This window comes from Cynocephalus volans, chromosome 3 (genome assembly GCF_027409185.1).
Source record: "Cynocephalus volans isolate mCynVol1 chromosome 3, mCynVol1.pri, whole genome shotgun sequence".
NCBI classification, from domain to species: Eukaryota; Metazoa; Chordata; class Mammalia; order Dermoptera; family Cynocephalidae; genus Cynocephalus; species Cynocephalus volans.
The window spans coordinates 43,866,646-43,892,399 of NC_084462.1; the positions used below are offsets into that span (position 1 = coordinate 43,866,646).

The 25,754-nt window shown below is 46.8% G+C and overlaps 1 protein-coding gene across 3 annotated transcripts; it reads left to right on the top strand.

Annotated features, from left to right (window-relative positions):
• Positions 1–14,677: 14,677 nt before the first annotated feature.
• On the top strand, positions 14,678–23,202 carry LYSMD4 (LysM domain containing 4). Of its 3 annotated transcripts, none has more exons than XM_063089700.1 (3): positions 14,678–14,714; positions 15,990–16,279; positions 18,788–23,202. In XM_063089700.1, exons 2-3 carry the CDS (start codon positions 15,998–16,000, stop codon positions 19,397–19,399), a joined length of 894 nt encoding a protein of 297 aa, XP_062945770.1. In that variant the 5' UTR covers positions 14,678–14,714; positions 15,990–15,997; the 3' UTR covers positions 19,400–23,202. The 3 variants fall into 3 exon arrangements, with proteins under 3 accessions (XP_062945770.1, XP_062945771.1, XP_062945769.1); XM_063089701.1 differs by having other exon boundaries at positions 14,685–14,722; XM_063089699.1 differs by lacking the exon at positions 14,678–14,714 and adding an exon at positions 14,783–14,965.
• The last annotated feature ends 2,552 nt before the right edge of the window (positions 23,203–25,754 follow it).

Here is a 25,754-nt window from a genome sequence, read left to right on the forward strand (position 1 = left end):
GCTGGCTGACTGCAGATCGTGGGACTTGTCAGCCTCCATAGTCACAGAGCAAATACCTTGTATAATAGATCCCTGTCTGTATACACATATACACACACATCCTATTGATTTTGTTTCTCTGGAGAAACCTAGCACATGCAGGGAATACTGGTGATGGTAATGGTAGAAGAATAAAACCTTTCTTCAGGCTGAAAGAAAGGACTATGTGGAGAGGCTGGACAGCTGAGCAAGAAGAGGAGCAGGTGAGAGGAGCCCACAGGAGGGGGCGCTGCTGGGGGGCCTGTGACTAACCTGGTTGCAGGCCCTGCCTCCTTATCCATTCCATCCTCACCAAAGCCCAACAAAGCCATGTGGTTGAGGAATCTGCTCCCTGGGTTTACACATGATGTGGTTTTATTTCCTCCAGCATCTGCCTCCCAAGTTCAGAGCCCCTTTCCCACTGGGTAGCAGCACCCTAAGACATTGTTAAGGAGATGTAACTATTCGGCCTCTTGTGACTACTCATTCTAGGAATTATGACTCCTTTTTGTCCATTTGTTAAATCTTCCCCCCTCCCCATGCCAGCCAGAGCTGTGGCCCTGGCTGCTTGAAGCTGGGGGGATGGGGGTGGGGGCTGAGGTCTGATCCTGAGCTACCCTCCCTCTCCCCTGGGGGCTCAGCCCTCTGGTGTCCAGGGCAGGGGCATGGGGAAACAGAGGGTCTGCAGAGGCTGCTTCTAAGCCATGCTGGTGGCCTCTGCTGACATCTCCCTTAGGTGGAGTTGGGCTTTCTGGGGGCAGAGTTCAGTGTTATTGCAACCTTTACATTGCTAAATTCCAGTCCTTCCAAGTCCCCCTTCAGCCTGGCCAGAAATTTGGGACCTATCCCAGTTCTCCAGGTGGGCGTTCGTCACTCAACTGGACTTCTGCCCCATAGCTCTGTCTTCTGCCAGGCTCCTACTCCTTCATGCAGAGGTCTTCCACACCCTCTAAGGGCCTCAGGGAGCTGGGACAAGGTTGAGGTCTCCCTTTTACTTCCCAGACATACCATGCCCTCATCCCTTCAGCCCTGAGGGCATGGCTGCTCTAGTGGCCCCCCTCCGGGAACCTCTATGCCAACAGTCTCCATCTCCATGGATCCATTCAGGGGACACATGTCCTGCCTACTCCTTGGCACCAGGAGACGGGGAAATAGGCTCCCCTCACACTCTCCAGGGTCCCCATGGGCAGAGACGCTCCTCTTCGCAGCCACATTATTTCGGGAGGGAGATGCCTGCAAAGAGTGATGAATTGAGGTATGAATGAGGCCACATCAAGGCAATGCAAGGAGTGCTCCTAGGAAGGGACCCAGGGCAGCCGGGGACACTGGCCCCAAGGAGGGAGGCATCAGGCGCCAGACTGGCTGAGGACAAAGAGCGTGGGTGGCAGCCCCAATGGTAGAGCAGTGCCTCCCGGCTGTAACGAGGGCACACCAACCCCTAGGGTCAATACGCAGACTCTGGGGCAGTTCCAGGCAGGCCTCCAGTTTTGGCATTTCTAACTCCTTGAGGATGCCAGGGCTGCTGGTCTCAGGACCGTCCTCAGAGAGAAACCCCCTTTCAGAGGCTCAAAATAACCCATTTAAGTCTCTCAGTGAACTTCCATCCATACAGCCTCTCCTGTGCCTCCCATCCCACATGCTCGTGCTCTTGTTTTGTTTCATTCTCTATGTAAATGACATGGGATCAGGGAGGCATCCAGCCAGAGAGGTGGAAGCTCTGCAGAGACCACACACCCTGTGGTGCCAGTGCACTACCCAGCAGGTAGGCCTTGCCACCGCCGCCCAACTCCATACCCAGCCCGGCCAAGTGTGCACGGAGCAGGAAGGCATCAAGCCAGAGAGGCGGAAGATCCACAGAGACCACACACCCTGCGGTGCTGGCGTGTGACCCAGCAGGTGGTCCTCTCCGCTGCTGCCTGACTCCATCCCCAGGCTGGCCAAGTCCATGCTGACCAGAGAGGCACCTACCCAGAGAGGCCCAAGACCCAAGGCAACCACGCACCCAAGGCACTAGTGGCCAACAGAGAAGACACTGAGGCAGCCATACCAAATTGGCAGCCCCAGCAACATCCTAGCCAGACAATAGTCATCACAGGGGATAGGCAGGGCTTCCTCCCTGGCCAGGAAGGGTTTGAGACCCTGGGAGCCGCACCACTTGACACCCCTGTCCTGAAGCCTCCTGGGGACCCATCCTCTGCTCTGATCTCTGACTCCCTTATGGGCGAAGGGCATGCTTCCTCCCAAAGACCTCTTCCCAGCTTGAGATGCCATTCCAGCAGAATGTCAGGTGCCCCAGAGTCTCACATGGGATCCTCAGGAGGCAAGGGGGATCCCTTATTCCACCAGAAGTAGGTCCTGCATGGGGAGACTCACATACAGCAAGATCACACCTGCTGAGCAAATGTGCTTTACTATGTGCTGGACTCTGTCCTTTTAACTGCTCACAAGGAAGCTATCATTGGTGTTGAGAGGGACCCTCCTCCCCATACCTAACTCCCCTCTCGCCCACCCAAGTCCAGAACCTGTTGAGAGCTACACAGAGGAGTTATAAAACAAGAAATAAAAATACTACCATAATTGAAAAATATAGCTCATAGGCTGGTTAGCTCAGTTGGTTAGAGTGTGGTGCTGATAACACGAAGACCTAGGGTTCGATTCCTACACCAGCCAGCCACCAAAAAAAAAAAAAAAAAAAGGAAAAAAGAAAAATGTGGCTTATATCTGCAGACCGCATTTCTGTGTCACTCCCTCACACCCAATGCCCTGTGGTCCTCCCTTCAATAGGGACCCATGGCAGGGGCCTTAACTATTCTTGAAAGAGTCTGGGATACCAAGAACGTAATAGTGGAATAGAGTCTCTGGAAAGAAATCAGAACTCCTCCAGCAGACAAAAGGAAAGGGGTCTTCCAGATGGAAAAATAAGGGGAGAGACAGGAGGAGACAGGAGGAGGGCAGGCAGCGCCTGGCAGAGGAGCCATCACAGGCAGGACTGTGAGACCTGGCACCCAACAGGACCTGGGCCGAGGCAGGAGTGAGTAGGGGAGCCGGGGCTCCTAGGCTGGCGCACGGCAGCTTCCCTCTGTGAAGCAGTGTTTGCATCCAAGTGCAATACATGAGGAACGGAAGTTTTCCATAAAATTAGATGCTGTCAACTGAATATGCTCATTCAGTATTCTAAGAGGCACACATTCCCATGAACACTGCTAAACTCTCATTTGCCTTTCCTTGGGGCTGAGTTTGAAAACACATTGAAAAGGCAGCTACCTCTGTGGGTTAGTCCACAGGGTGCTGAGATGCGCCACTAGCTGGCCCTGAAATTTCACCCTTTGGATCATGTCCACAACTGTCTCCCATTAAAATACAAACGTCAGGGCCCAGTAACACTGAGCTGCCTCTAACCTTGCTGGGTTTATCCCATCTGAGCTGGGGAAGTGGGAGAAGGGGTTGGTTCCTCCAGGCAAGGGGTGTGTGGACCAGCCTTGAGTCCATTGAACAGTTTTATAAATCAGCTCAAGACCATTCAGGGGGCTGCAGACAGCCAAAGTTACTTGCTGCAGTGCTGGAGGGAGTTCTAAGAACTTTATTATCAGGGCAGCAGCCTAGTTGGGGACTTGGGCCTTTGAAGTTAGTTGAAGGTTCAAACTTTTGGGTTTGATACAGATTAGCTCTGCCTTTGCTAAAACAGATAACATGGAGGGCCTCAGGTAGGGAGTCTCTCTTATGCAAGAGGCCTCGGAACCCTTCCTTTGCCAGACTGAGAAACAGGTCCAGGTAGCAATCCAGGAATGTGCATCCAAAACATCAACTCTCTGCTTATTGGTGGGTGTATATCTGTTTATAAATATCCAATTCTTTCAAAAAGAACACGAAGCATCTCCCAAAATTGACATGTAATATGTGAATAAATTTAAAAACAGAAAACAATGAGAGTTAAGCTTAACTCTCTGCTTAAGATTTAACTCTTAAACTCTTTGGGTTAAGCTTTAAATTTTGCTCTGAACTTCCTGGCAGTCAGGGCAAAAAGGGACACATCCTAAGTTTCATAATTATAGTGACACCTCATGGGTATCCCCCCGACCCCCAGCTCGTTTCCTTGCCCGTCACTAAGGTCCTCAAATCTTCAGTGAGCACCTGCTGTGTACCAGGCTCAGGGCAAGGCACAAAAGGCCCCATCCTCCAAGGGCTCTAAGCCGAGGGTAGTGTTTTCCAGACTTTTGTGGACATGTCCAATTAGTGGATTGTGACATCAAATGGGTGAGCCACAACTGGCATCTTACAAAATGGAATCACATGGGATAGAAAACAGCTGAGGGCACCCTCGGACATGGTGAGGGTAGACGTGGTTTCTTTAAAATGGATTTTGGTCATAGGTGTGGACGGGTGTCCCAGGTTGCAAAGGCCATGTGCAGTGTGTTCAGAAAAGTTTGAAAACCACTGGTCCAGCAGAGGAGACAGTGGGGTAGCGTCTGGCAGGCTCAGGAGAGGGAGCCCACGGCCAGCTGGGGTGCTCCTCAGTGAGACACAGTCCCATGAGTTTGCACTTGGCTGCACTAGGTTAGGTTTCTAAAGCAATGACTTTGGGACTTTTCTTCTTAATTCCCACAACTACCCTTGGGGAAGCAGGCCCCAGCCACGGGGTAACAAAACCCTCTCAACCCCAACTGTTACCATGTTGTAACATAACATGTTGCAATACATTTGCTGATTCTGGCATCCAGATCTCCAGAAAAAACTCATGTCAGGCATCAAGGGAATAAAACAGAGAGAGCTCAGAGGACGGCCCAGTTGAGAGGGACATGGCCCATTGTAGGCATCCCTGGGGGAGGCTGCAGGCTTCTGGCCTGTGTCTCCACTGTGCGGAGTATGCAGGTGGCCTGACCAGCACAAGACAAAAGGGCCTTCTCGCCCTTGCCACTCCACTTTCGCAGCAGTTGGAAAGGAAGAGGGCTGCAGAGGGTGGGGAAGCTTTAAGTCTTGTAAAAGCCAACCAGCCTACTGTAAGTAAAGAATGCCATGGCCTCAGGCTTGGCACTGGGAACACAATGCGTCTGTGTTCTAGGGGTGAACCTGGAGTCTGGGGAGCACATTTCAAGGGGCAGATGTGGGAAGGGGCCACCTTGGGCTAAATCACGTGGATCTGTGAGCCCCGAGCCCTCGGGCCAGCTGGTCTTCCTGGGAGGACAGGGCTCCTGCAGCCCAGAGCCCAGGACGTACAACAGCAGCCAGAGGGCTCACTCTCAGTGGGAAGGGGTGCTCAGTGGACATCTCGGAGCCAGACAGGGGCCTGTCACACAGTGCCATTGCCAGGGCAGAGTGCTGTTAGGAATGGAATCTGGAGCTCTGGGCATCCTGACGTGGATCTCAGCTGTGTGACTTCGAGTGGGTGACTTTGCATCTCTGTGTCTCAGTTTCCTCATCTGTAAAATTGGGGTGATAATACAGGTCCACAATTCCTTGTCTACAATTTCGAAAGCCAAAACACTCTGAAGCTTTTCTAAGGAGCTACAAGCAATCGTGCCCAACCTTTGGCCCAGAGGGATACGTCATCTTTGTTACACTGAACAGCAAATAAATCCACCCTTGCTCCACAGAGGGAGACTTATTTATCTTCCAGGACTGTTCACTATACAAATATCCTTGAAAAGACGGTCCAGAATGGAAGACCTCTGCTCACAAGATGTGCAAAATCGGGAGAGATCCACTGAGAACTGTCTGCCAATGGAACACAGCCTCATGGGGAAGGGAATGGCAGAGCAGCCTCTCAGCAGAGGAACAAGATATTGGGGGCCACAGTGTCCACACACAATACAGACTTGAGCTGAGCGTGGCTGCGGGTCAGGCTGGTCCCCCTGTTTGTTCAGCTCTCCCACTTCTCTTCCATGCAACAGATGCAAGAAGCCAGATCAGGCTCTCCTTGGGAGTCTTTTGACCCTTTTGCTCTGCTCTGCCCCCCTCAACCCCCACCCCACATGGTCTGTCTTTGCTTACCACACAGGGCCAATACGCCTGTGCTGTCCATCTGTCTTTCATGCTGCAGTGACTCAGGCAAGCACAGCATGGAGCTTCACTCCAGGCTCTGCCGTCAGACTACCTGGTCCTGACATCTGGCTCTGCCTCTGGGTGATCTTGAGCAAGTGTTCCATCTGCCCAAAGCTCAGTTTCCTTGTCTATAGGATGGAGGTCACGACAAGAGGACCTGTCTCAGGGGATTGTTTTGAGAGTGGGAAAAGCTGGTGCCCATAAAGGACTTAGGACAGCACCCAGTACACAGGAAACACAATAAGGGTTGGCGTGTACCACCATGGCTGCAGCGTAGACACTGCTTTGTGTGGGTGTGGTGACATCTACCTGCCCAGCAGAGAGCCGAGTGGTGGTGGTGGCTGACGGTTGCCTTCCAAGGCAGGCAGAAAATGATTCACTTGAGCGTGTGAACGGCCCATTGATGGGCACCCAAACTGCTGGTGGACCGAGCTGCAAAACTGTCTGTGGCCTGGGACAGGGACCTGAATCAGGTTATGCAGAAAGAGAAGCACAGATGGCTTTGGAAGATAGCCACTTACCTCACATCTCACCTTCTCCAGAGTGCCACCAGTCACAAACCAGCCATCGTTGGAAAGGGCAGGGAGGGAGGATGGGAAATTCATTTAGTTTCAAATATATCATAATGTTCAAAGTTCACATTCCAGGCTGGCTGGTTAGTTCAGTTGGTTAGAGCATGGTGCTGATAACACCAAGGCCTGGGCACTGATCCCTGTACTGGACAGCAAAAAAAAAAACTGAAAAAACTTTGTGTTACCCAAAAAGTCCCCTATAGATCCTATTGTGAGGGTGAGTTTAACATTCACCAAAAATGGTATTTCAACTCAGCAGGAAGAGTGGACTATTTAATACACAGTTCTGGCACAGTTGGCCACCCAGCTGGAAGATGACTAAGGTGGGCCCTATTTTACACCATATACAAAAATGAAATCAAGAGCAATGAAAAATTCAAATGTAAAAAAAGAAAGTAACTCCATTTAAATCTTAGAAAATATAGATTATATCTATGTGAAATCCAAACAGTCAGCCCAGTAGTTATAAAAGAAAAACGAGCACATCTGACTATGTAAAAATTTTAGATTTCTGAATGGCAATAGGGACCACAAACAAATCTGACATATGCATGGTGACTCTGGAGGAAGAGACTTGCCATGCTGAGAAACGAAGGCAAAGGGCACATACCTACCAGGCTGAATGACATGAAATAGATGTTTTGCTGGCCAAGACAGTAAAATAGCAACAATTTCATAGGTTCAACCCATACAGTATTGACCAAAAAAAAAAGGGCAAATAGCCAAATGGAAAAAATTAGCAAAAGAAAGGCCATTCACAGCAGAGATTTCTTGTTGCTCACTCCAGTTACCATCCCCTCTCTGTTCCCATCCTTCTCAGTAATAGAATTCTGATTTTGCTCAGGGGAGCCATCTACCTAACTCAAAGACTAAGTTTCCCAGCCTCTCCTTGCAGCCAGGTGTAGCCATGTGACTAAGTTCTGACCCAATATATGCAAGCAGTATTGTGTGTTATGTCTAAGTCTCCTTAAAGGGAGGGAGTGTGCCTTCCTTTGTGCCAGCCTCTCCCCCGCTACATGGAATGAGGATGTGATGCCTGGCACTCTAGCAGCCATCTTAGAACATGGGGCTGAGGATAACAGACCAGGGGGAGGAAAATGCAGCACTGGAAGACGTTTTAGTCACTGACAAGTTTGCAGAGCCACAGTACCAATCCTGTACTGCCTAGCTCCAGAATCCTTTCACAGAAGACAGAAATAAACTTCTGTCCAACTCCAGCCTCTGTTATTTTTGGTTTTTCTGCTATATGCAGTTGAACCTAATCCAATTAGCACAGCAATTCACAGAGCAGCAAATCCAAATGATCAACACACAAAGTTGCTCAAATTTGTGAGTGCAAATTAAACAACATATCACTTTAAACTCATCAAATTGATTAAAAATAAGTGTTAATAGGCACTGTGAACAAAGAATCAGGAAAAAGGGTTCTCTTAATACATTGTTGCTGAAATTTGAATTGGTATGGCATTTTTGGAAAGCGACCTGGCAACACTCATTAAAATTAAAAACTACATATATTCTTCAATCCAGCAATCTGATTCCTGGAATATAACTCAGAGTAATGAAAGAATCCATGTGTATGTAGGCTATATTTGCATAGATGTTAACTGTAGCAATGCTTATATGTGAATGCCCCTGAAAGGGAAATGGTTGGATGAATTTTATGGTTCATTCATACCTTGAATAGTACGAGGGTACTTCAAAAAGTTCATGGAAAGTTTCACATTGTCTTTTAATCTATTTTTCCATGACCCTTTTGAAGCACCGTTGTATCATTTCATGGTTGATTCCCCAGGAAACAGACTCTAACAATGAGATTGGTGAACAGCAGGGTTATTGGGAAATGCTTTGGGACTTACCCCTATAAGAGAGGCTTCTGCCAACCCCACAGAGAACCAGAGCTGGCCAGGCTTTCAAAGAAAGTTCTCCTGAATTGAGCACCAGGGCCAGGCCTTGATATGACCCTGTCTGCTGTCATATATTTAATTTTCAAAAGTTCTTATTTGTCTTGGAATATCCCTTTTTGATAGTATCCTGTTTTTATTTCATGAACTTGGGTTTGTTTTTTCTTTCTTTTTTTCTCTTCCCCTCCCCTCACCTTCTCTTTCTTATGTTTTATTCTCTCTGTTTCATCTGGTTTACTCAAGTTGCTTTTTCTCTGTGTGTTCTGATAACTATTATTTATGTCAGAGGCTTTCAAATGTCTGCAAATTGATTACTGTCTGCTCGTATTTAGGGTAAAAGACTAAAAGCCTGCTTGGACAACTCAAGCACATGGTAGGACTGTAGCACTGAGTTTCACTGGAGGGCAGGTTTCTCAGCTTTGGCCCTATTAACATTTTGAGCTGGACAATTCTTTGCTGGGAAAGGAGGGGTATTCCTTTACAATGTAGGATGTTTAGCAGCATCCATAGATACCAGTAGCACCACACACACACACACTCTCTCTCTCTCTCTCTCTCTCCAGTCTGTGTCTCCAGACATCCCCAAATGTCCCCTGTGGAGCAAAATCACCCCAGTTAAGAACCACTGCTGTACAGTGATCTGGCTGGGCCAGTTATTAGGGAATCTCAGGTGTCGGTATCTTCAGGTCTTCCCCTTGGAATGTTCCTCCTTCCCTTTGCTTCTCACTATAGATTCTCTTTCTCTGAAAACCAGCTGGCTAGCTCGCTGCTCTCTCTGCTTTCATAAGAGGCATAATCTGAGACGCTGGACCTCCCCGACAGAGCATGGATCACTTCCAGGGCATGCATTAGGACATAATCTGTCCTGGCTCAGGCTCCGATCCTGGGCTGATGATGGCAGAAAAGAGGAAAGCTGGACACAAACCCTTTAAACATCTTGGCCAAAAGCAGCCAAAACTTAGTACTGCAAACCCGAGCAGGGGCATACAGACTTAAGATTGCTCAAGAAATTGGGAGGTGATTCCTCTCTAGTTCTTATTTTAAAATGTTAAAGCATTGAATTTATTGGGATTTCCCTTCAGTCATAAGCATTGGAAAGAAAAAAATGAAGGGGGATTGTTGTTTTCCTCCCCCCGAATTCCAGTGGAAGCCCCCCGCTTTCTGACCTGGTCACTGACTGCCCAACACCACTGAGCCTTTCACACACAAGCAAACAGAAGCTGTGTCTACTCGACACATTAACTCTAAATGGAGCCTAGAGAACACTAGTCAGTGTCCCAAACATTTCCCTTAATTGGACCACAGCCCAAAAGTCTTCTGTCCATTTCCTCCCACATTCCCTCCCATAGGACAAGACTGCAATCCACAGGGCACAGTGGCTCTGTAGAGTCTCCACCGCTCACTTCCCTCCGTTCTTCCTGTGACTCATTCACCTGGCTCAAGGACCAGGCTGCAAACCCCACCCCCCATTACTAATCACAGTTCAACTCAAAAGTGAATCTGAATGAAAATTTAAAGTGACTGTGAATAGTGAATTTTATGGTCCTATGAAATGTATCTGAATAAAGCTGTAAAAAAAAGTGAATGTGAACAGAGTGATTTAGGAATTGCACTATTTGTATTCACAAAGACTGGGGAGGTAATTCCCAATTTCAGAGAAGATCAAAGCCCCTAAATGTAAACCCAGAGCCCCCACCCAAGCCATGTCCAGGTGTTGGGGAAGGTCCCCATGCAGGTTTCTGGAAGGAATACGTGGGCATGGGGATGTCATAAGCCTTGACACAAATACTTGCAGGAGAGTCTGAACTGAGCACCACCTGGGGATTCAGGCATTTGTCACCACGCCTAAAAGGTCCTGATGAAGCCAGTTGGATTGTCCTGAAAATAGATGGCACACCAACTGTGGCAAGTCTCACAAAGTCTGAAGGAATTAGACCATCGCGGGGACCACTGGCCCATCCTGCTAGATACACAGAGTTCTGGTGGGTGTGACTCTTGGGGAAACCAATAAAGGAGACTGAGTGCCCCAGCAAGGTGGAAATGACAGAACAGCCCCAGGCTCTGAGCAGGAAGGGGAGGGGGCAGGAGGAAGTGGCCTGGGATGGCGGGAACACATGTTTCGTGGGGAGTCCAGGGCACTCAGGCAGGGCTGGGACTTCCCAGTGGGATTTCACATGGGTGTGAAGAGTGGTGGCCCCATCTGCCTACTACTGCTTGCCTGGTTCATCAGGTCCTGTCTGCGGGCACTTCCCCACACCCTTGCTCTGGGACAAATGAGTCTGACGCAGTTGAAGCTGCAGACAAACAGGCTTAAAACTCACTTGACAAACCTGTTCCCAGATCAGAGCACACTGGGGCCCCTAAATAGCCCTACAAACCACCTCCAGTGTCTTAGTCAGTTGGGCTGCTATAACAAAGTGTCACAGACTTACAAACAGCAGACATTTGTTTCTCACAGTTCTGGAGGCTGGAAGTCCTACATAAGGGTGCCAGCATGGCTGGATTATGGTGAGGTGCTGCTTTACAACCCTCTGGATGTCTGTGGGGTGACGCTCTGCGGTTTTGTCCCTTACTTTGTTTTCTAGAGGTTTTTTTTTTTTTTTTAAAGATGACCGGTAAGGGGATCTTAACCCTGACTTAGTGTTGTCGGCACCACGATCTCCCAAGTGAGCCACGGGCCAGCCCTTGTTTTCTAGAGATTTTTAAAAACAGCACTTCCTATTCATAAACATCTTTCCACATCAATAATTACACCTCTACAAGATTACTTTAAATGAACATACTTGATTCCATTTCAGAAATGAGCTAAATGAATTCAACCTAATTCCTTCCTGTTGGACTTTTTGGGCCCTCTCCCCCATTTCTCACTTTTAAGAACAGTCTTGTAGCTAAATCTTTATACCCATCTTAATTACTTCCTTGGTAAACTCCTGAATGTGGGAGATCAAAATCAAATAATATGCACTGTTTTGTTTTTTGTTTTTGGCAGCTGGCTGGTATGGGGGTCCAAACCCATGAACTTTGGTGTTATCAGACTGCACTCTATCCAACTGGACTAACTGGCCAGCCTATGTACATTTTAAAAGTTATTGCTACTCAATGCTACAAATGTCCCAATTTATACTCCCACAAGCAGGGCCTGAGAGTACTCCCTACCCCATGAGCACAACCACATTCCATATAATCATTTTAGGGTTGACTTTTTTCAGGCTATAAAGAGTATCTTGCAGCTGTTTGAGTTTCCATTTATTTGGCTATCTGTAAAGTTAACACTTTTTTTACATCTATTTCTTTAGTGAATTGTTGGTATCATTTGGCAAATTTACTATGGGGTATTTTTTTTTTTATTGAGATCTAAATATCTTTTATATATTAAGGAGATCAACATATCAAAGATGATAAATATTTTTACCCAATTCATCACATGCCCTTTAACTTTTGTTGATAGTTTTCACAGTACCAACTGTAATATATTTCTTACATATTTTTTTCTACCACTCTCCCATGAACTCCTGAAGTTGGCAATATCTTTGGAGCTCTGAGCTCCATAATCATGTTTTTTCCAAGGTCTTCATTTCTAACTGACTTTACCACAAGTAGAAGTCAGGAGGTTTCGTTGTTTTCATTTTAGGGATGGGAGGCTGCACCCCAATCAATGGGTTTTCCTCTGTCACTAGAGAACCGTGAGTAAAGAAACTGAATTGAGACTACCAAACAGCACAGAGCAGAGATAGCAAATCATTTTCACCTCCTCTGAAAATATTAGTTGATTGGTCATGGCTGTCTTGGATACTGACAGCCATCTGGGCCTCTGTGATGAACTGGCAATTTCTGCTACAGGCTCATGGGAAGCATGTACTGGTCATACAGTGTATGAGCAAACTGCCCCACAGAGAGGTACAGGGTGTGTCCTGATACTACAAGAAGGGAAGAGGTGTTACTAAGAATTGTGCTGTGACAATAGGCACACACTGTAATTGTTCCAGGCAGAAGGGATGTATGGCCATCCCAGGAATAGGGGACAACATAGCAGAAGAGGGGAACCCAGGCCCAGAAGGCTGATGAGACTTGGCCAAGGTGCATGGCTGGTGAGTGCAGAGTTCATCTTCCATAGTGCCTTATGGCTCCTGCTAACCTGCTGTACAACCTTGGGCAAGTCCCTTCATGTCTCTGGGTCTTAAATTCCACTGTATAAAGTGAAAAGTTGTGGCTTAAGAAATTCTAATGACTCTGTTGTATAGAAAGAATGATGAAAGAAAAAAAAAAAGAAAAAGAAAAGAAATTCTAACAACTTTGGCAATACAATTCCGTGCTGTTTATGCACTGGAGTTTTGGGACATTTAGTGAGAGCCACCCACTCAGTGTCTGCTCCGTTTCATCTCTCCCCACCCTTACCAGGGATCCCAGGGAGAAGGCTGAACTCGGGGACCAGACTGCCCAGGTTTGGCAAGGGTTTGAGGAGCATCTGGGCAGGCACATTTGCTTGCGGATGTTTGGTCACAACTCTCTTGGGGCCAGGCAGTGGGGATGTCCTTGGTGATGTGACCCTGGCATGCTTCAGTGAATAAGCCATGTTGCTCTAATACCTCTCTTCTGGCTTCATCCAAGCCTGAGCAATGATGGCTCAGCCTGCCCAGCTAAGGGCCTGGGGAGAAAACGAGGGTATGTTTCTGAGTGACCTGTTGACCACATTAGCAGGCCTCCTGCACTGGGCTGGGGCATCAGGGAAAGCAAAAATTGGCACTGCTCAAAAGCTTTCATAAGACTGGGACTGTGGAGTTGTGTGGGGTTGTATCTTGTCTCTCACACAGTACTCCTTAGCTATGACGTCTTGGGCAAGTAACAATCGCTGTGCCTAAGTAAGTTATGAATTTCTTCAGCTGCTACTAATAGAGATCTTAACAACAGCTTGAATGGGGACATTTATTTCTCTTCTACACACCTTTTGTCCTTCTGCTCTGCCATCCTCAGCACATGGATTCCACCTCCAATGTTGCCTCATGATCCAAGACGAATGTAGGTGCTCTAAGCATCACATCTCCATTCCAGGCAGCAGGAGGAAGGGTAAAAAGGACACACGCATTTTAAAGAGCTTTTCCAGATGTCTCCCTTTCAAGAGCTTTTTCAGAAACCCCACCCAACATTTTCCTCTTCTATCTCATTGTCTGGAAATTATTCATAAGGGTATACCATACTGCAAGGAAGGCTAAGATATGTAGCCTCAGCTTGGCACATTGCTGCCCCCAATAATATTGGAGTTGTAAGGGAAAAGATGAAAATCAAGATTAGAAGGGCGACTTGCAATTTCTCCCACAGTCAGTTTTTCCATCTGCAAGTTGAGGATTATAATAGTACCTACCTCACAGAGGTGTTGTGTTACCTGGTATTCTGTAAGGACTCAATATATGTCAGCTAAATTACTGTACATCAAGAGAGAATGACGTGGAAAAGACAAATAATGACATTACTTTGAAAATAGTTTGGAGTCCACAGACTCCCTGAAAAGTCCTCAGGGATCCCCAGGGTCCCCAGACACACTTTGAGAACCGCTGCCTTCAACGATCACTGAATTCTGAGACGGGCCTGCTAACCAAGCTGTGGGGGTGTCACACTGAAAGGACACACACACAGCTGTCTTTTTGCCTTTATGAAATCTGGGTAATTTTTGCTGACAGACATGAGCTGGTTTGTATCTTTCGAAGATATTGCACCACCTGTAACAATCTTTTCTGTGTATGTCGTTGTTTTGGCCCATCTTCAGGGGATCTGCCCCGGAGCTACAGATCATTACACACAGGCAGTGTCAAAGCCTCTTTGGCCAGATAGAAAGGTGAGGCTCAGCAGAGAACCGTGAACTCGGGAGGGTGACTTTCAGCGCTCTGCAGTTTAGAGCAGACGCAAAACTGGAGTCAGGGCCGCAGGTCCAGCCGGGGCAGGTGGGTGGGCGGGGCGAGAGAAAGGTTCGGGAGTTGGAGCTCCGCCCCCGCCTCGGACCTCCCCGCCCCCGGCCCCTGCAGGTTCTGTGCTGACCTCTCAGCACAGCTTGGCTCGTTCCAGTGCCCGCCCATAGATGGCTTCATTGGCTGCCTCGTTGGCCCCGCCCCCCGGAGGGCCCTCCTGACTTTCGCAGCCAATCGGCAGGCGCGGCGGCGGCCGGTCGCGGCGGAACCTGGGCGCTGAGGTACCGGGGTGTGTAGGAGGGGGCCGCGGTCCTTACCGGGGGTCGCGCGGGCTCCTAGCCGCGTCACGGCCTGGCCTCGCTTGTCAGCTTGGGGGCGGGCCGCTACTCCCCGGTGTCCTAGGAGGCCCTTCTGCTGCTGGAGGGGAGGAGACCGCGATTGTCGAGGGCTGGCCGGAGGTTGGGGGGGTTGGAGGTCAGAGGTCGGAGATCGTGCCTTTGTGGAATGTCGGGGCCCCACCCGTTTAACTCAGGTGCGGGCCGCTCTCCGTTTTTTTTTTTTGTTGGCGCCTGTTTAGGAACCCTCCTCCTTTGACGAGGGAGACAGCCTGAGGGCGGCCAGAGCCCCCTTACGGGCCTTGAGCTCGGACGCGAAGGTCCGGCCCCGACCTCGGGCCGCCGCCGAGCCCGGCAGGTGACCCTCAAGGACAGCTAGCCGCCTCCCTCCTCCTCCGGGTGGGGGGGGGGGTTCCCGGAGTGCGGGGAGGGGTGGGCGGGGGTCGCGCTCGGGCCGCGGCTGTCCCCAGAAGGGCCCCATGCCAACCGTTTTTAAGGCTGTCGGTCCCGTCGAGATTTCATTTCTGGAATCTCATCCGAACGATTTGGAGAGCAAAGGGAGTATGGTGGCTTTGGCACCTGGCTCAAGGTGAAAATAAAAACCAGGCATGGGGACGCAGTGAGTGCAAGTGAACTGTGAGGAAGGACGGATTTCAGAGCTTGACAGGCATTTCCCCCTCACTTCCCCACTGTAAGTCAAGCTGTGTCAAAATAAGAGCGTTTTAGTCTCATGATTCTTCTAAGCAAGTGTCCTGGGCATTGACCTTAGTAAAGATGTTTAGAATGTGTAAAGTATTGAATAAGAACTTTTTGCACGAAGTTTCAGAGTTGAAGATTCTCAGTGCAGGGAAGCTGGGAATAGTCATTAGGTACTCGTTGCGAGAATCCCAACCACTTCTTTATTACTCTGAGACCAAAAATAGATGTTGTTTCTTTACATATAGGGGTTTGAGGGAAATACAGTCTTGGATGAGGAATTCAGGGAGAAGATAGGGGATTCTTTTATTTTCCGCACAAGAAGTAAAAAAAAAAGTGTTTTCTGTCTATCTCTTTCCATCTCAGCCAGCATAAGCACATTCTTTTTGTACTGATGGTGTTTGCTGAGTATATGCAATGATCAGGGAAAGAAGTAATCTCTAACAACAAGACACTTCTCTTTAATGAAACCAGGGAGGGGTGAAAATGCCTTACATGGAATTAACCCTTGGGTTTGGTTTTCAGTTAAGAAAATGAGGCAGATGGAAGTGCTAACCAAGACTTTCCAAGGCCCAGCTGTTGTCTGTAGGACTCCGACCAGCCACGTTTACATGTTTAAGAATAGCAGTGGGGACTCAGGGGACTCCTCTGAGGAAGAGTCACACCGTGTACTTCTGCGGCCCCGGGGCAAAAAGCGCCAGAAGAACGGTACCCACCACCCTCCCCAGCCAGGAGCAGGCGACGTGGTGCTGCTGCAGCGGGAGCTGGCCCAGGGGGACAGCCTCAACAAGCTGGCTCTTCAGTATGGCTGCAAAGTAAGACACTCCTCAGGTGCTCTGCCCCTCTGCATTTAGAGGAATACAGAGGAACTCACTGCAGGGAAGGGGGTTCTTGCTGCCCTGCCTGACCCCCATAGGTGGTCGGGAGAGGCCTGTTGTACCAGTAGACGACTCCCCTGTTAGCCAGAGATTGAAGGCAGGTGGAAGTACTTTTAGTGCTGAACCTTGGCTCATAAAGAGTGAGGGTTAGTCAAGAACCTCAGGTGATGGTGCATTTCCCTCTCTGCAGAGTACAGTTGCTCCTTGACTTACGATGGGGTTATGTCCAGATAAAGCCATCATAAGTAACCCATCGTAAGTTGAAAATACTGTAAGTGAGAAATACATTTAATACAACTAACCTACTGAACAGCAGAGCTTAGCCTAGTTTGCCTTATATGTGCTCAGAACACTTACATTAGCCTGTAGTTCTGCCTAATAATCTAACACAAAGCCTATTTTGTAATAAAGTGTTGAATAGCTCATGTAATTTATTGAATACTGTACTGAATGGCCGTATGGGTGCTTGAAGTATCATTTCCACTGAATGGGTATTGTTTTTGCACCATCATAAAGTTGAAAAATCCTGACTCCAACCGTGGTAAAGCTGGGGGTCTTCTGTATGTCTGCTCTTCCTTGTCCTTTCACCTTGAAATTCTGAAGACTTTTTTTTTTTGTACTTTTGAGCACATTTTATTTAATACCTAATGGGGCTGGAGATGCCAGGCAGGATTTATACAAGATTTCTTTGGCATCCTTGCTTTTCTTGCTACTTTTATTTTTCTGAACTTTTCTTAGTGGTAGCTTATCTGATTGGTAACGTTTTACTTTATCTGTTTTAAGACTGCATGATGTAGTAAACTTGTATGCTGTGTATCTATATAACCCTGTTTTTCTCTTTAATTATGTTTTTAGCATTCAGAGTGATTAACAATGGCAAAGTAAGTAGGAAAATATTTATAGAATTGCTGCATTTTCTCCTAGATTGGAAGCTATTTCATTTTGCTAACAGTGTGATACAAATTTCTATGGCCTTCTCTAAAGCTATGTATGCTACTTAATAAAAAAGTCTTTTCCTCCTTGTAGTGTCTGTATTTATCTAACAAGGTCCAGATGGTTAAACACATTGTGTGGGGTGTTATGGTCTTTCCTAGGGATATAAACAAGCCAGTCTCCAGGGACACGTAGCAGTTTTTAAATTGTACTGACATTTATATTTGACTCTTATAATCAGCTTCTGTAGGCATACCATATGGTTTATAGAAAATGGATTGAAAAATGAATTCTGTCCTACAAAGACCTGAATAAATAGAGTAGGCTTCTTAGAATGGTGATGTCTAATAATAAATCTGTAAAGAATATATAATGCTTCCAATCAGTTTTCCTATTTGAAGTAGGTAAATTTGCTGTTAGTTTATTAGGGGCAAAGACAAAAAGATCTCAAGCATCTCATGCATTAGTTTCAGGATACAGTAAATTAAAAATGTTCCCCACACCAATTCAATTAAATGATAAAAGCAGTTGCTAAATAGTTAAAATAATGGACATGATTGATTTGAATGAGCCTGTATCTAAAGGTCTGTTGGTTGTATTTACCCTTTAATTTAAGTGGACGTTACAAGTTAAAACTTCAGAGTATTTCTGATGTTTTTGAAAAGTTTTCAAACATTAGCTTGAGGGAGGGTTTACCTTTTGACTTATGTTTCCTCCTACTTCTTAAATTTTAAGGTTGGATTACAAGATGAATTTGTCATGAACTTTATGTTACTTGACAAAACTCACAGCAGCATTCCTTTCTCCTAATATTGGGATGGAAGATCTGTCAGTAACTTTCAATCTAATTCGTAATTCTCTACATGTTTCTAATGATAAGAAGTGTTGTGAAATCTTCAAAGTGAATTAACTATATGTCACTTTTACCTAAAAAATAAGTTTCTATGCTCTGCAGTACTTTTGGGAAAGAAAACATGGTAAAATCCTGAGGGCTCATCTCTAAACATTATTACAGGTAAACTAGATTCTGAGTGTGTCTTTAGAGCTGGCAGAGGCTTTGTGTTGGTGAATGCTAATGTCTGGCAGCTACTTAATTGGGTTCTGGTATGAGAATGAAGTCAGGCAGACAGGGGCATTATTGCCTCAAAAGGTAAAAGAAGTAGAAATGTCTACAGCATTCATTTTAGTTCCATGATTGTTTCACCTAAAAGCATTTTGTTGCAGTCACACTTTAACTAGTATTTTTTTTAAAAAACTGATCTTAATTTGTTCAAACTTATAAATCCATAGGACAATTTGATTAAGCTATACATTAAGGCCAAGTGAAAGCTGAAAAACAAAGTTATTCAGGCTAAGGTAATTATTTGTATAGGTGCAGTTTTCCAGTCTTCATCAAATTCTTAAGTGCGGTGGGCTTGGATCATCACCCAGAAAGGTTGAGAGTCACTTTTTGGATATTAGTTTTAAGGAGCTTCACATATTTTATGATATTTGTCTTCATGGCTTCTCTAGGTCGCAGATATCAAGAAAGTCAACAACTTCATCAGAGAACAAGACTTATATGCTTTGAAATCTATTAAGATTCCAGTGAAAAACCATGGGATCCTAACAGAGACCCACGAAGAACTAAAACCCCTCCCAAGCCCATCCTCAGAGACCAGAGTGACCTTCGTGGAACTGCCAGACCCAGACAGAGCAGCAGCAGGCACCGATGCCCAGGCCAGCCAGCTGACAGATTTCTTTAAGGGGATTGACCAGAACATTGAGCGTGCAGTGCAGTCAGAAATCTTTCTAAGTGAAAGTTACTGTGTAGAGACCTATGACCAGCCGCTGCTCCCAGCTCCCCCGAAGACACCCACCAATGGTGCAGACTGTGGAATTCAGTGGTGGAATGCTGTTTTTATCATGCTTCTCATTGGGATTGTTTTGCCAGTGTTTTATTTGGTCTATTTTAAAATACAGGCTACTGGTGAGACCCCTAATAGCTTGAACACAACCGCAGTCCCCAATGGCTCGATGGCACTGGGTGCAGTTCCATGGCAAGCCCCCAAATTAGCAGTTCCAGTGCCAGCCATCACCTCTTCCAACAGTCAGTTCAGTCAGACCACCCAGGCAGGTAACTAAGCTGTTGTTTTTAAAGAATCAGCCCAGCTTCAGCAGTTGAATCTTGATGGGCATTTGCTGTTATAGGACATATCCTAGGGGTGCTGCATTTTGTCTCCTGGGACGTCTGGATGCATTTCACAAGTCACCATGGTGTTCTTGATCACACTGACCCTGGGGAATGGCCTCGCAGAATCCAAGGCTGCAGGATCCAAAACACCAGATCCCTCAGCCTCCTATATCCAGAGAGGTGCAGCAAGAGAGACATTGACATGTGACAGGTAGCTGTTTCTTAAAGGCATTTAGGGGACTGGCTGTGAGCGTTTTCACAGTAGCACTATGTGGGCCTCCAAGTTGGTTGTGCTCGGAGGGATAGGAATGGCCTCAGCCAGGGACCTGCAATGTGGGAGTCCTGGGGGGTTGGGTTGGATGACTGTTACAGTGTCCCCACTTGCTGTAGAGAGCGGACAGTCTCTGAGAAGTGTTATTTGTCTCCCCAGCAAAGGTGCTATGGAATAGTCTTGGTACGTCACCTGTTTTAGAGTGACAAATTACAACAAGCCCTACTTCATATTTGCCTCGTCAGTTAGCCTTTTGGAGGCAATGCTGCTTCTAGAATTGAAAAAACCCAAATCCATACTGCTGTGCTCCTACTTTTACAGCTACTTAGTCTGACCCACAGGCATGTCTTAAGCTGACATGTGAAGCTGTAGCCCAGTTTCGCGTGAGGATTGCGTGAGGATCGTGTGAGGAGCATCAGTGTAGTCATGGTTGCCTGGATCCTCCAGGTCAGCATTCTTGGGAGGAGTGCTTGCTGGCCAGCATCTGAAGAGAAGCATCTGGAGACAAGGCAACAATGGTGCTGTGGATGGGGCAGGGCCAGGACCCTGCTGCAGCCTGGGAGTCAGTCTGCTGGCTCACAGCAGGGGAGGGGCAGCGGTGGCTGGCAGCTCAGCCTCTGAGAGTTCTGCAGAGAGGGAGGAAACATGCTGCACAGTGCTGAGCTTCGGGGATGGTTGATACACTTGATACCTTAGGCCTAGAGATAAATGTAAAAGATCTCATCATGTGAGAGGAGGGGAGGGTGGCAGAAGAGTACTTGAGATAGGCTTCCAACTTTATTCCTCTTAATTGCGTGAAAAATGTGTTGCCCAGGATTCAATTAGCATATTTAAATTATCTTCAAAATTCAGTATTTTCTTAAAAGCCAAAATTATTTTTGGGATAAAATGATGTTGTGAACCTTTGCTACAGGAAGTGTTTTGATCACATAAATGCTTTTTCAGCCCCATGTTTGTGCTCACTGTGCTGCTGAGGGCCACAGAGTTTGCTAAGACTTGTCACCACCATTCACTTCACCAGGAGCGCTCTGAGTCCTGTGGGAAAATCACTTTTGCCAGGCAAAGAATGAATGTCTGTATCCTTTTCCGAAATGGAATAAAATCATTTCTTCTGTGAAGGATAATTGATTTTCCCCTTTTTAGTTTGAAGATTGACAATTCAGAATTAAAAGATGTGGTAAATGTTGGAAAACATGGAGGTGTCCTTGTGCAGGGTGACAGGGTGAGGCCTGTGCCTCCCTGCTGGGGCCGGGCCCAGCAGCCCAGGGCCTGTGCTGGGACTGAGGTCACGTGGGTGGTTGAGGAACAGAAAGTGGTAACTACCACATTCTGGCTGATTGGTCTGTGTAAATGCTTTAAAATTGTTTTGTTATATATATGTAAGAAATACCTTGAAGCTTATTCTCTATGTTACTACATTTTCCATGTCTTTGGGGAGTTAATGTTTAAAAGAAATAATTGGACTTGTTAGATAGTCTAATCTTTTTGGTTGAACTAGAGTGCTTAATGTCGAAGCCTAAGGAATCTCCATTGTCGGGCAAATGATGCTCTGAATTTACTCTGGGGAGACTAGGCTGCAGGGACTAAGCAGGTGCTTTAGGGTCACGCAGAGCAGCAGGGGTCCAGCAGAGGTGAGGAAGGTGAGGCAGGGCCTGGGAACGTGGAGGGGAAGGGTGGGAGGAGGCATGCTGAGAGCCATGGAATTGAGAGGAGTCACTTGGGATGGTAGGGACAGGAGGCTGAGCTGGGTTGTGGGACTCATGAAGATTTCTCTTTAGGAAAGACTGGGCTGCAGTCCTAGGAGCAAAGACAATCATCACATAACCTATGGTGCTCACTGGATGCCATATCATGCCGTAAGAGCTTTGAACACTAAACCATTTTATCCTCGCAACCTCCTCACGTGGTAGGCACTTATTATCCCAGTTCTGCAGATGGAAAAACTAAGCTAAGACCACATAGTTGGTTAATGGGGGTGCTGCAGTAGCCCAGGCTGACAGGTGGGGAGCCTGTGCTCTTAATCCCTTTGGTATGAGCCTTGCTGCTCTGTCACCTGCCTGACAGTCCACTGTGGGCCTGGGGGAGGGTGCTGATGGACTGGACCAGGTCAGAACATGGGGACTGCTCAGGCTTCTCTGGCTACACTGCACAGGTCGTTATGGCCTCCCAAGCCAGGGCTTCAGGCGGGGCTTCTTTCAACAATGAAAAATTAAAATTTCTACTGACCCACCTGGAGCACTGGGCCTTACAGTGATGAGAAAAGGCAGACCTATTGCCTGAATCCCAACGAGAACTGTAGAATCAGCATTTATCTGCCCCCTTTCTTGGTAGTGAAAAATCAATCAGATTTAGCCCTTGAGGCAGTGGGCCAGGTTCTTTGTGAGAAGTAAACCTGGGTTGTACCAGTTAAGGAGCCTCCCTTAGCTGCTTCTTTCCTACTGCTTAACGCCTTGGGACAGGGTTCCTCCAGGCTTTATTTCTGGACAGGAGGGACAAAGCCAGACCAAGTAGGGGCATGCGGTGATGAGAGTATGGACAGCATCCATTTTTGCCTGTTCTCCAAGAGCCAGCTGGGTACAGTGCAACTGCTGAGAGAGGTGAGGCCAGGCTCCCTACCTCCTGCACAGCCAGTCAGGCCCCAGTGCCCCAGAAGGACCAGCATGGTGGTGATGTGCAGCTCCAACCTCTGACCTGTACCTCTTCCCATCCCTGCTCAAATTACAGGTGCCCCACGAGACTGCCACATCTGCACATGATGGTGGTGGGGTCTTTATCAACTCAGGGGAGACTCCCAGATCTTCAGAAAATATTGGGTTATCTTAAATTACCATTTCACTACCCTTAATAAGGAATATGTGCTACTTTTCATCCATCCATCCATCCATCCATCAATAAACCTTCCAGAACACCAATTATATGCCAAGAGTAGATGTGATAAGAAGATGTGGCCCCTGCCCTCGGGGTGCTTATAACCTAGTGGGAAAGATAAGACCCATGAGAGTACTGATATGGTGGAAAATGCTGGGTCCCGTGAAAGGGAGATGGGTAAGATGACAAGTGGTTCATAAAGCAGAAAGGTATTCTAGAGGAGGTGACATTTCCTTAGTTGACACCTGAAAGGAGGGTGGGATTTAGTAATGTGACTGTAGCATAATTGACTCCATCTTGGGTCCTTAGTACTTGTTATGTCTTTGTGAGAGCTTTGCCATGAAGTTATACCGTGACTAGGGGAAAGGTAGTTAAGACCATAGATAGGGACAACCTGCTGACTGTAAAGAAGGAAGCATTAAGTACCAGTGTGGCAATAAGCAGGCCTGGTCACCTGCATCAATATTTGGAGCTGGTTATGTTAAGCTTGTTTACAAGATGCTTGTATAAACCTGAGCTCAGCCTCGAGATAGCATGGAGAGAAGCTTGGTATGTGCTTTTCGGTTGCCATCTGCCTGGCCCATTACTCTGTAAGTTGCCCTGTAATAAAATTCTTTGCTTCATCACATGGAATGGCCTATTTTGTTCAGCCTCAAAATACATTTCCATTTAGGTGGACAATCTGTCATTCGTCCATCTTCAGACAACTCTAAATGGCTCTTTTCGAAGAATGCTCATCAGCATCAGCAAAGGCCTAGAAGCCTGAAACCATGCACCATGTAGACAGAGAACTAAGAGTAGCTTGGCGGCCTGGTATGAAGGAAGCATAAATGGAATTGTGAGAAAATGTGGTAATAGTTTGGGACCAGGTTCTGAGCAACTCTGAATTGTATACTTAAGTGATTAGAACATTATTTGATTAAAAGTGGGAAGCTAGTGAAAGTCTTTGAGCAGTGGAGAGTTGATGGGCACTGAATTTAAGAGTAGTAACCTCACAGTTTTGGAGAAGCTTGGTTGGAGGAGGGGAGACCTTAAGAGGTGATTGTCTCCTTTTGAACCCATAGAATTCTAATTTATGGAGGTGACTGCGTGACAACTTGGAGTGGAGAGGTTGATGCCATTGAAAGAAGTTTTATTACATAAAATTCTCTAGAGAAGGGGGTGCACCAGCCGCACTGGGCCACATGGGGAAGCACCAGGGTTGGTCTGGAGGCAGAAAGGAGTGGGAGGAAAGCCGAGGCCAGGGCTGTGATCGTGTTTCTGTGGGAAAGGCAAGGTAGGGCAGAGTAGACAGTTTAGGACTAGCCAGTGACTGTTGGAGCATAAGGGCTGTTCCTAGTTGTCTAATGCCCAGCCTTGGGTTGATTTAGGGCATAGGGAATACTGCCTTGGTGTGTGAGAGTTTGATAAAGCAAGTGGTTGGGGTAATGGTCTCTGGATTGGTTAGTTTGCATATGAAAGGAAGCCTCTCCAGCAGACCTTGGCTATTTTCAAGAATTTGCTAGCCTGGGAGGGACTGTCTCTCCCTAGTCAGCAAGGCCACTAATGCTGGAGTATCAGGAATGCAGAAAATTAAAAAATACAGTTAATCCAATTGGCCCTGTGGTGAATGGATGCCAAATAAACAAATATAGAATCTAAGAAAACAGAACAGTGATGCAGGTCAAAATTAGCAAATTTGATCATGATGAGCCTTGGTGTGCTTTTCTTCATAATTCCATTTGGGGCTCATTAAGTTTCTTGGATCTATGAGTTTATATGGTTTCACCTGATTTGGAAAAATTCCAGCCATTACTTCTTCAAAAATTTTTTTTTTACTGATTATTCCCCTCCAATTACACGTTTATTGGACCATTTGATGATGTCCCACAGCTCACTGATATTTTATTCATTTTTTATTCTTTCTCTCTGCTTAATTTTGGATAGTTTCTAGTGCTTTCCTTTGCAGTGTCTAATCTGCTATTAATCCTGTTCAGTGTTTCTTTCATTGCAGGTATTTTTAATCTCCAGAAATTCTATTTGGGTCTTCTTTATACTTTGCATTTCTTTCATCATTGTGTTTATATGTTCTTGAACATATACGGTATATTTGTAATAGATGTTTTAACATTGTTGTCAGCTAATTCTATCATTTGTGTCATTCTGGGTGTATTTGTTGATTTCTTCTCTTGGTTATGGGTTGTATTTTCTTGTTTTTCTGCATACCTGGTAATTTTTGGTTGGATGCTAAACATGGTGAATTTTATGTTATTGGATGCTAGATTTTGTTGTCTTCCTCAAAGTATTTTGCACTTTGTTCTAGGGCATGGTGACTTGAAATCAGTTTGATTCTTTTGAGGCTCGCTTTTAAGCTGTGTTAGAGCAGGTCCCGAGCAGCCTTTAGTGAAGGGCTTATTCAGCCCCACTACTATGGTGATGCCCGTCTGAAGGGTCGACCCAATGGTGTGCGTTAGGAGGTCTCACCACTCTGACTGGTGGGAGCATGAATTATTCCTGGCTCTGAGTGAGCTCGGGGAATTGTTCCACCTACTTCTTTCTGTCGGTTCTTTTCATGACCTCTGTGATTTCCTCACACCCATGTGCAGACCAGTACTCAGCCAAAGACTTGGGGGATCTCTGCTCAGCTTTTCCCTCCCCAGTACTGTGCCCTCAGAAATTTTAGATGCCTTGGTCTCCTTGAACTCCAACTCCACCTTCTGAACTTAGCAAGACCACCAGACTGTGCTGTGGTCTGGAAACCCTCCGGACAGTGAGCTGGATACTCATCAGTTTCACCTGGTTTATTTCTCTTTTCTCAGATGTCACTGTCCTGCACTGCCTGTTGCCCAGAGTCTCATAGTTTTTTGTATGATTGTTTGAGGTGAAAGAATTCCTCTGGTCCCTGTTTCTAATGAAACGCAGAAGCAGAAGTTCACAGGCCGGGGTTAGGGGAGGAGCAGCCAAAATGGTGGCTTGAGAGGGCAAGACTAGCTCAGAGGCAAAGCCAAGGAAGCAGGCCTGGCAGTGGGCTCTGACTCTGTGAGCCCAGACTGGATCATGGGACAGGAAATCAGAGGGGGCAGATTTTCCTGGAAGAGCTTGGGAATGAGTCCACCAAATTCCATGCACTGTGCGACAGACAGCTGCACTGGAGGCGTGTCATTGATTTAGTTAAATAAACATTATTG